Source organism: Chinchilla lanigera, unplaced genomic scaffold (assembly GCF_000276665.1).
Source record: "Chinchilla lanigera isolate Chin_1 unplaced genomic scaffold, ChiLan1.0 scaffold00088, whole genome shotgun sequence".
NCBI classification, from domain to species: Eukaryota; Metazoa; Chordata; class Mammalia; order Rodentia; family Chinchillidae; genus Chinchilla; species Chinchilla lanigera.
The window spans coordinates 147,839-158,961 of NW_004955489.1; the positions used below are offsets into that span (position 1 = coordinate 147,839).

General features: G+C 44.9%; 1 protein-coding gene across 1 annotated transcript in view; it reads right to left on the minus strand.

The window, feature by feature from the left end:
* Positions 1–8,621: 8,621 nt before the first annotated feature.
* LOC102019399 (left-right determination factor 1-like) overlaps positions 8,622–11,123 on the minus strand; it is a gene marked incomplete in the record, with an annotated part of 4,171 nt that continues 1,669 nt past the window's right edge. The window contains 2 exon segments of the mRNA XM_013504465.1: positions 8,622–9,539; positions 10,972–11,123. Coding sequence (XP_013359919.1) covers positions 9,176–9,539; positions 10,972–11,123 — 516 coding nt within the window.

An 11,123-nucleotide genomic window follows, 5' to 3' on the forward strand; every position in this document is an offset into this window, starting at 1 on the left:
CACTTTGTAGCCCAGGCTGGTCTCAGACTTGCAACGATCCTCCTGCCTCAGCCTCCTGAATGCTGGGATTACAGGTGTGAGCCACCATGCCCAGCTTGTACTATAGTTTTCAATGTAGATGTCTTTTACATCCTTTGTTAGATTGATTCCTACATATTTCATTTTTTTGGATGCTATTGTGAAAGGTGTTGTTTCCCTAATTTCTCTCTCAGTGAGTTCACGTACAGGAAGATTATTGATTTTTGTGTGTTGACTTTGTATCCAGCTATGCTACTGAATTTGTTTATTAAATCTAGTAGTGTTTAGTGGAGTTTTGGGGTCTTCTATGTAGAGTATCATGTCATCTGCAAATAATGATAATTTAACTTCTTTCTTTCCTATCATTATTCCTTTTATTTCTTTCCCTTGTCTAATTGCTCTGGCTAAAGTTTCCAGGATTATGTTGAGTAAGAGTGGAGACAGTGGACATCCTTGTCTTGTTCCTGATTTTAAAGAGAAAGCTTTCAGTTTTTGTCCACTTAGCATGATGTTGGCTGTTGGTTTGTCATAGATGGCTTTTATCAGATTGAGATAGAGACATTTTTCCAATTTTCTGTGGGGTTTTTATCATGAATGGATACTGGCCTTCGTCAAAAGCTTTTTCTGGGGAGCTGGGGATTTAGCTCAGCAGCACAGCGCCTGCCTGGCAAGCACAAGGTCGTGAGTTCCATTACTGGTATGGGAAAAAAAAAAAAAAAACAACGCTTTTCCTGCATCTGTTGAGATGATCATATGATTTTTGTCCCTGGCCCCGCTGACATGATGTATTACATTTATTGATTTATGTATGTTGACCCATTCCTGCATCCCTGGGAAGAATCCCACTTAGGTATGGTGTATAATCTTCTTGATGAGTATCTGCTTTCTGATTGGTAGTATCTTATTGAGGATTTTTGCATCTATTCATTAGGGAGATTGGCTTGTAATTCTCTTTCGTAGTTGGGTCCTTCACTGGTTTTGGTATCAGGGTGTAGTGGATTGATAACTGGTGGTCAACTTATAACCCCCAGCTGAACTGTGTAAGTGTGGTGCTGGGTGTGGGAGGCCCACCTGGGGACTGTTGCCAGCAGCATAAGAGGCAGAACTGGAGAAGGAGAAAAGGCTATTGGGAGCGGAGAAAGGCTGTTGGAGCTGGTGGAAACTGTAAGGAGCTGTTGGTTGATTTGGAGGAGCTTGTCATGCTGGCTTTCCTGATTAAGTTGGCTGTTTTCACCTCCAAGGAGCTTGGGACCTCGCTGGCACTGAGAATGGTTTTGGTTCAATTTGGGGGAGCTCTGGTTCTCACTTGGAGCATCACTTCCTGGCTCCAGAGTGGAAGATGATGCACTACCGGTCCCCTGGAGAAGCTTGGTGCATTGACTTCCCTGATGGGAACTCGGCCATCTTGATCATCAGAGGAGCTCAGAACCTCACTGTTGCTGAGGACGGCTGTGGTACTTTTCAGTGGAGCTCTGTTCTTACTTTGTGCTTTGCTTCCTGGCTCCAGTGCGGATCCCTCAGCCTGCTGGCACAGACTTCCTAGATTGCACCAGACCTTTGGGCCTTCCCAGCACAGATCCATAAAACAGGCCTCCATGAGATGTTATTGTGGGCTCTCTGCCTCCAGTTGGATTTGTGGGAGGCACTGTTATGAGCTCTAGGTATTCAGCTAGACTCATGTAGAACATTTTTGTGGGACCCAGGCCCTCGGCTAGATTCCTTGGTCTTGGTGTGTGGACAGATTTCCTACACTTTTGTATATCATTCTCTGGGTGACTATCATAAATAATCATATAAAATATGTGTCCTGTATTGTTCACCTTGCACAGTAACCCCCAAGCAACACACAGGGTAATGCTTGCTTCCTGGAATGAATTTGGGAGTAGTGCTTCCCTTTCAATTTCATTAAAGAGTTTGAGAAGTAGTGGTGTTAGGTCTTCTCTAATTTCTTGTAGAATTCAGCAGTGAATCTGTCAGGGCCAGGGCTTTTCTTTGTTGGTACATTTGTAATTACATCTTTAGTTTCATTAATATTTGTTTACTTAGGATTTTTGTATCTTTTTATTCAGCTTTGGTAATTCCTGTATATCTAAGAAGCTGTCCATTTCTTCTACATTTTCCCTTTTTTTTTTTTTTTTGAAACTGGGTCTCGCTATACAGTTCAGGCTGGTCTTAAGCTCACTTTGTAGCCCAGGCTGGTCTCGAACTGGAAATGATCCTTCTGCCTCTCAGCCTCCCAAGTGCTGGGATCCCAGGTGTGCACCACCACATCCAGCTTTCCACCTTATTAGACGTAGATATAGATAATCTTCTAGATTTCTGCAGGGTCCATTGTGATTTCACCCTTTTCCTTCCTGTGTGGATTTGAGTCTCTACTTTCTTTTTTTCATAAGGTTGACTATGGGTTTATCGATTTTATTTAATCTTCCAAAGAACCAACTCTTCAATTCATAGAGTCTTTGTATTTTTTTTTAGTCTCGAATACATTAATTTCTGTTCTGATCTTTATAATTTCCTCCTTTGTATGAGCTTTGGGCTTAGTCTGTTCTTCTTTCTCCAGAAGTTTGAGGTTCACCATTAAGTTGCGGGTTTTTTTTTGTTTTTTGTTCTTTTGTGGGGTTTTTTTGGTAGCAGGAATCGAACTCAGGACCTTGCACTTGCCAGGCAGGCACTTATGCTGCCTGGCCATTAAGTTGTTTATTCGTGCTTACTGTTTTCCTGATATGGGTGTTCACTGCTATAAATTTCCCTCTTAGGACTGCTTTCATTGTGTCCCATAAATTCTGGTACATCATATTGTCATTATCATTTTATGGTAGGAACTGTGTGATTTCTTCTTTAATTTCTTCTGTGACCCATTGGTTGTTCAGGAAGGTGCTGTTTAATTTCCATGTGTTTATGAAGTTCTTGTGTGTTGACCTTGCCCGAGCTGAGCGAGGACAACACAGAACTCCCCATGGCAACACAAGGGGCATGACTTCCTTGTAGGAGCAGAAAGTAACAGGCCAATTTGTGGGAGAGCAATGGGCCCATCAGTGGAATCAGTGGTCCTGAACAGGTCATTATGTCCCTAAGCAAGGATTGTTACAGAAGCAGGAACCTTGGGGTTGAATCTAAGGCAAGGGTTTGGCTGCCTGCCTGACAAATCTGTACTTAAGTGCTTTGCTCAATAAACAAAACCGCTGGTTACCTTCACCAGTCCTCCCAACCCCTTCTTTCTTCAGTTCATTCCCTCTCCCCTCTCCCTGTTCCCTCGGTCGGAGCTGGACTCTAGCACTTGTGATTTCTTTTGTCATTGATTTCCAATTTTATTGCACTATGGTTTGATAATATGCATGGGATAATTTCAGTTCCTTTGCATTTACTTAAGCATGTTCTATGAGCTAGTATGTGGTCTCTTTTGGAGAACGTCCCATGTGCAGCTGAGAAGCATATGTATTCTGATATTGTGGAGTGGAACACTCTATAGACATCTACTAAGTCCATTTTTTCAAAAGTTTGGTTCAGTTCTAAAATTTTCTTGTTATCTGGTTGATCTGTCTTTTTGTGACAGTGAGGTATTGAGCACCCTACTACAGTTCTATTACTGCTTATTTGATTTTTCATGCCTGTTAATATTTGTTTTATATAGTTGGATGCACTGGTATTTGTTGTTTATATATTTATGACTGTTATCTCTTCCTCTTATATTGTTCCCTTTACAAGGATGTTACACTAGTATTTTCTATACATATACTTTTCTCACTTCTTGAAATAAAAAATGTGGGTATAGTAGACATAAGCATTTCCTGATGTCACCAAACATTTAAAAGATTTTAATGACTGTCATTTCATTATTTGGATGTACCCATATTAACTTAACTGTTTTCCAAAGATTAATATTAGGCTTATTGGTTGAGCCAGGTTCTGAGAATGCAGCTGTGACTAAAGCACAAAACCTTCTGTCCCACACATCAGTTTTTAAAGTTAGCATTCACATTACTATGATGAGACCTTTGCCCGACTCTTTGATTATTGCCTTAGGTTGAGTTTCTAAAAGTGACGTTTCTAAGAATCAACAACTGGGATCTCATCTTTTTTTGGGGGGTGGGATCTCATCTTATTAAAAAGTTTTTGCACATCTAAAGAAATAACCAGCAGAGTAAAAAGAAAACCCACAAATTGGGAAAAAATGTTAACTGACTGCCCCTCAGATAAAGGACTTCTATCTAGAACATGTAAAGAATCATCCCCCCCCAATTCAAAGACCCAATCCAAAAACGGGCATCTGAGATGAATACACACTTCTCAGATAAAGTACAAATGGCAAATAAACACACAGTAAAATGTTCAACATCATTAGTCATTTAAGAAATGCAAATTAAAACAGCACTGAGGGATTTCATCTCACCCCAGAAAGAATAGCTATCATCAAGGACTCAACCAATAACAAATGTTGGAGGGGTTGTGGGGGAAAAAGGAACCCTTCTCCACCACTGGTGGGAGTGTAGACTGGTGCAACCACTGTGGAAATCAGTCTGGAGATTCCTCAGTAAACTAGGATTAGAGGTCCCATTCAACCCCGCTATTCCCCTCCTGGGTATTTTTCCAGAACTAAAAAAATCATACCACAATGATATATGTGCACCCATGTTTATAGCAGGGTAATAGCTAAATTTGTAATAGCTAAATGTTGGAAACAACCCAAATGCCCATCAACTGAAGAATAGATAAGAAAGCTATAAAGAAAGATAAACTCAGGCTTTTATAGGTAAATGGATGCAACTAGAGACCATTATCATAAGTGAAATAAATTGGACCCACATGTGTAAACACCATATTGTTTCCCTAGTGTAAGAACCTGAAAGAGCAAATAAAATCTCAAAGGTACAATAGTACTGTGAAAGGGAAAAAACTGCTCAAAAGAATAGAATAACTGGGATGAGGAAAAAGAAAAAAAAGGAAAGGAGGAAAAAAAATGTATATTTATATTTTGTACACAAGATAGTTAAGATAATTGTACTACTAACTTCTGTTGCTTTATTGAAAGGAACAGTTAATGTGTAATTGTTTGATCAATCTTACAGGCCTATATTTGTTTATCTGAGTAACCAATTTGAAGATAACAATATGTAATACAACAACCATTGTTAACTTCCTATCACTTTGTCTGAAATTCTGTATTGCTTTGTTTTTATGTTGTTTTATTTATGTCTGTGTGTTTGTTAATATGTTTTCATTCTTATATCTTTGAAAAAGAATAAAAATAAATAAATAAAGTGAAGTGTCTAGAGTCCAGTGATTTTGGACATGTTTTGTTGTTCAGTTCATTGGTGATGCAAGGCGTCACCCCCAGAGCCTCATGCGCTGGGCAAGTGTCTGTCACTGGGCTGCGTCCTGGCCCCTTGGCCTGATCAAAGGGTACTGATTATGCATATTGATGTTTCAGTGTGATGGTCCCCCACATGCATCCAGCATGTGCTAATCAAAGCCAGCCTCCCTCCATCCATCTCCCCACTTCCTAGCCACTGGTAATCTCTTCTACATTTAGATTGGCTGTTTTTCAACTTCTCTGTGAGAGCATGTGACACTTGTCTTTCTGTGTCTGCTTTATTTCACTTAGTGTAGTGTTGTCCCACTCTCACTCATTTTGCTACCAATGACGATTTCATTCAGCAAAAATTTAAAAATAAATAAAATTTGAAAATAAAAAAGTAAAATATTTCATTCGGCTTTGTGGCTAATATCCCATTATGTGTATGTACCATATATCCTACTGTTTTTTTTTTCTGAGGCAGGGTCTCACTATGTAGCCCAGGCTGGCCTCAAACTCATAGCGATCCTCCTGAGTGCTGAGATCACAGGTGTGCACCACTGCCCCCAGCATGGTCTATGTTTTCATGCTTAGATGGACACCCAGGCTGATTCTATAGCTTAGCTGTCTGGTAGGAGCTTTATGAGCCCTGTGGCTACACTGCAGCCACCCATAGGCTCTGAAGCCAGAAACCTGACCACCCCACTTAGCCTTGGAAACCAGGATTCTGATGGAGCCTTTGGGAAAGGAAGGGGGAACTTAGGGAGTCACTGGAGGGGCCACCAAAGGAGGTTGGACCTCTGGAGTGGAGCTAGAGTTGAACACTGCTGAACCCATGCTTGCCTCCTGGAAGCTAAGGCAGGAGGCACCCAGGCATCTAACAAAGCGTGGGTATCAAGGGCTGGACACATCTTTACCTTGGGCGCAGCCCCCTGTATCACAGGCCGGGTCAAGGGTCCCCACACTGGAGCGGGGAAGGGCATGGGCCTCCTTCGCTTGGCCACCTCCTTGTAGAGGCATTTTTGTGTGGGGACCATGGGCCCAGCTCCCGTTCACAGCCTACTTCCTCGTGCTGCCTGTTCTGGGAGCGAGGTCAGAACTGCTAGTCCACCAAAGGCCCCATGGCCCATGGCACCCACAGCCTTCCCCGCTCCACTGTGGGGACCCTCAGCCCTGCCTGTGATACAGGGGGCTGCGCCCAAGGTAAAGGTGTGTCCAGCCCTTGATACCCACCCTTTGCCAGATGCCTGGGTGGCTCCTGCCTTAGCTTCCAGGAGCAGAGGTGAAGGAGGACTCCCAGAGCCTGAGGCAGGAAGGCTGTGTTGGTGACAGCATGCTGGCTTCCTCCTGGTCAGTGTGAGAGACAGCACAGAGGAGGGGCGGTGGTGGCACCCGCTCTATAAAGCCTGAACTTGGGAGCCACTGACCAGAGGTTGGCTCCGGAGCTGGGTGTAGCTCAGTAGCAGAGCCTGTGACAGTGTAGACCAAAGCACTCCTAGGTTCCATTACCTGTACTGAAAAAAAAACCATTATTTTTTGTGGTACCCTGAGATCTATTTTTTTCATCTCCTAAGTTTAAGGTTCACTTGTACCTAAATTTTCTCTTCTTTCTTTGTGTGTGTATGTGTGTGTGTGGTGCTGGGGACTGGATCCAGGCCTTCCTTCTATTTGTTAGGCAGACCCTCTATCAATCACCAAGGGGCACTCCCAGCGTATACATACTTTTATTATCCACTTTAATGGTAGATAATTCCATTTCATTCTCTTTACAGGACCTTACTGACTTCAGGGCCCATTTCTTTTGTGGTGTTATACCACTGAGGCCACACCCAGGCCATTGACATTGTCTCTAATCCACCACCTAAGGAGAACCAAGATTAGGTTTTTGGAGAATAACTATCCATGCTTCTTTTTCCTACACAGTAAAATACATGGTTGTGGTTGGTTGGTTTGTTGTTTTTGAGAGTCACTATGTGGTTCAGGCTGTCCTTGAACTCACTATATAACCCTGGCTGGTCTCAAGCTTGTAGCCATCCTACCTCAGCCTCCCAAGTGTTGGGATCACAGGCGTGCCACCATGCCCAGGTAGTAAAACACACCCTATTCTAATTTGTTTTGTTAAAACAACTCAGCAAAATAAAACTCTAGTTTGTTGTGGAAAACATTGTTCCACACATAGATCAAACAGATCAAAATAACTGCATAAGCAAAAGAAAAAAACTTTTAGCTTTGGACTTTTAACCATCTCACACCCAAAAAAGCCATACAAATGAACTACATTTAGTACAATTAAGTAAATATATAATAAAAGTTGCTGAAATGCTCAGAGTAAGATTTTGCTGTGATTTGGTTTGGGGGATTTAATTGTCTGTTCTTTGTACTGGTGATCAGACCCAAAGGCAAGCTACATCACGGGCTCTTTATTATTATTATCATCATTACTACTTTATTTTGACAAGGGGCTCTCTAAATTGCCCAGGCTCCTTACCATAGCTTCCCAAAGTGCTGGAGTTACAGGGTGTGCCACGGTGCCCAGCCTTGACCTCCCTTCTGCCTCTTCTCCTACCTTAGGCAGAGAAAGTTTTCTGCTTTGAGGGCTCATGTGGCTGGAGTGGGCACCCAGACAATCCACAGAACTCCCGTTAATATTGGTAGTCTTTATTACGTTTGCAAATTCCTCTTGCCATGTCACAGGTTCTAAGGGTCGAGATATGGGTGTCTTTAAGAAGAGCATTCTGTCCACCGCACAGTCTTCCCATGCTACTAAACAAATTTTACGTTTTGAAGCAAAGCCCATCTCCTAGGTTTCTAAAATGAGACTCGCCATGGTGTGAGCAGACCCATCCCTGTTCCTGATTGCCTGTGACTACCTGGGAGACTGCAAGCCTTCCAGAGCCACAGATGCATCACTAAGTAGCTGGGAGATTCCTCAGGTGATTCCTGTCCCGTTCTAAGCAACCACATACCGCATCCTTTCCCCTCCCTCATAAATGTTCTTGCTGTGTCCTCAAATTCTAACTATCCTTAGATAACTTTTTTGCTCAGTTTTTTCATTCCACCGTTCAGTTGGTATTAATTACCCTCTGGGTAAGAAACAGAGTCCATGAACTTGAGGTACAGCTTTCTCCAGAGTCAGGTATAAGGAAACCCAGCTGAGTAGGAAAGGCAAATCGCGGGAAATTGCCAGGTGTGACAGCTTCCAAATGTGTTGGGGGGAGGGGGCTAGGGATGGAACCTAGGGCCTTGCACATGCTAGATGAGTGCTATATCGCAATTTTCTATGTAACAAGTTCCAGAAATTAAGTACAGAAACAGAGTAAAACATCACTTTTATTTTGCCTCTTCCAATCATCTACATTCACTTGTTCTCACTAAACATAAAAAGCAGCACCAAAGTGCCCACGGTCTCTGGTGACAAGTTCTCTAGAACAGTGGGGTAACCTCAGCATGCATGAGAATTTGTCCATCGCTCAGCCAGATCCTCCGCTAAGTAGCCAAGAGTTCCTCCTGCAGCTAAACATCAGAGCTGCAAGATAGGAAATGTAAGTGCTTAGGGTGGGTGGGAGACAACAAGGACGGGAAACAGAAGAACACAGGGCCAAGGTAATACAGGGGCACTAACTTGGGAGAAGGGTAACTTGCTAAGTGTAAATTCAGACCTATATTAAATCTGGGCACGGTGGCACACATCTGTAACCCCAGCACTCAAAAGGCTGAGCCAGGCAGGCTGCAAGTTCAAGCCAGCCTGAGCTATGTATACAGCAAGCACCTGTCTCAAAAACAAAACAAACAAACAAACAAGATCTACATTAAGACCTGCTCTGTGCCCTTGTCTGGTCAGAGGTCAGCAGCTGTACAGGACGCCTATGGCTCAAGCACCCTGGGCACAGGCGCCCCCTCCCAGGCGCAGCTGCACTTTTGCACCCTCATGTTGGGCAGGCTGACCACCCGGGAGCGTGTCCTGCCTCCCTCCTTGACGCTGATGATCATGGGCAGTGCAGCTGTCTCAGAGGCAATGCACTGCCGTGGCCCCAGAAACGGCCACTTGAAGCTCAGGGGCTCCGGGGGCTGCAGGCAGCTGCCCACACACTCGTAGACTAGAAGGCCGGGAGGCTCCAGGACCCAGTTCTCTGCCCACTGCGCCCCCTGCAGGTCCAGGAACGTCTCGCGGCGGCAGCAGCGCGCGCCCCCGGGCTCCACTGCCGTGAGGTCACAGGCGCCTTGAGCTCTGCAGGGCGAGAGAAGGCGGCCGGTCAGCAGGGGGCTGGGGTCAGGGAGGCCCAGGGCCCAGCGTAGCGGGCATCTGGGAAGGAGACAGTCCACCTCCCAGTGTGTTAAAGCGCTGGGCATTTGTGGTAGAGATAAATGATTAGCTCTAGAGTACAGAGCCAGCTACTGCTGATGAACCGCCTCCCACTGTGCCAGATGTGGAACTGGGTGCAGCACAGATGGACCGTGAAGAGGTACCAACGCCAGCTTGCCTGTACTTGCAGATGCCAAGACCCACAGGTGCCCAGGAAGGCAAAGCTGTGTGCAGCCCATCCTGTCTGGTTCCTAAGGCCTGGCCCTGGCCAGCACACAGCCATCCAGAGTACCAGGCATCCACGGGGATGGAATCCCAGAGCCCCAAGCCAAAATTTATGGACGCTCAATCCTTTGTGTAAAATGGTGCAGTGCTCACATATAACCTGCAGACATCATCCCATAGATTTTTTTCTCAATACTGGGGATTGAACCCCAAGCCTTCACACTAAGCCAGTGATGGCAAACCTTTCAAGGCTTTCAATGATACCAACAGCCTGCTGCAGCACTCCTGCCAGAGGTTCCCACCTGTGCACTCACCTCAACCCGCTTTTATTTATTTATTTATTTATTTATTTTGGTACCAGGAATCAAACTCAGGACCTGGCACTTGCCAGGCAGGCACTTGTGCCACTGAGCTAATTCCCCAGCCCATTATTTTTATTTTGAAGCAATCTCTCTCTGTGTCAACTAAACTGCCCAGGCTGGGCTTGAACTTGTGATCCTGAGTAGCCATGCTTACAGGCATGCACCACCATGCCTACCCCCATATACTTTACATCATCTCTTGGTTAGTTAGAGCAAAGTAAATGCTACGAAAATAGTTGCTGCACAGTATTGTTTCAGCAATGATTATGAGAAAAACATCGCCACATATTCAGTAAGGTGAGGGGTTTTTTTTCAAATATTTTTGAACTTTGGTTGGTTGGTCGGTTGAATCCACACATGAGGAACCCATGGAACCCAGAGGTGCAGCCCCTTTTTTGCCCACCCCCTCGTAACTAGTCCCATGGGGAAAAAAAGATTTCAGCGTTAGTTACAGAGAAAGCTAATATTTTAAAAGACTTAATCATGAAGGGTAAAGTGAAAACAGAGAACTACAATATCACAATCAGTGACGATATAAAAAAATATGCGAGCCGGGAGTGGTGGCACACGCCTGTAATCCCAGCACTCTGGAGGCTGAGGCAGGAGGATCGTTTCGAGTTTGAGACCAGCCTGGGCTACAAAGTGAGCTCAAGGCCAGCCTGACCTGAATAGTGAGACCCTGTCTCAAAGAAAAAAAAATGCGAAAATACTTTCAGTAAAATGTTTGACCCTTAGAAGGCCAGGTCCGTCGGGGCGTCCGCCGCACCCACCCGTAGTCCTGCAGGTCCAGCGTGTGCAACTCCAGCTGGGGCTCGGCCCGCGCCCGCGCTCCCTGCGCCGCGAAGCGCACCAGCCGGTGGGCGCCCGCGCCTGCGCCCGCGCCCAGGAGCTCCCTCTGCACCGACACCTGCAGCAGCAGGGG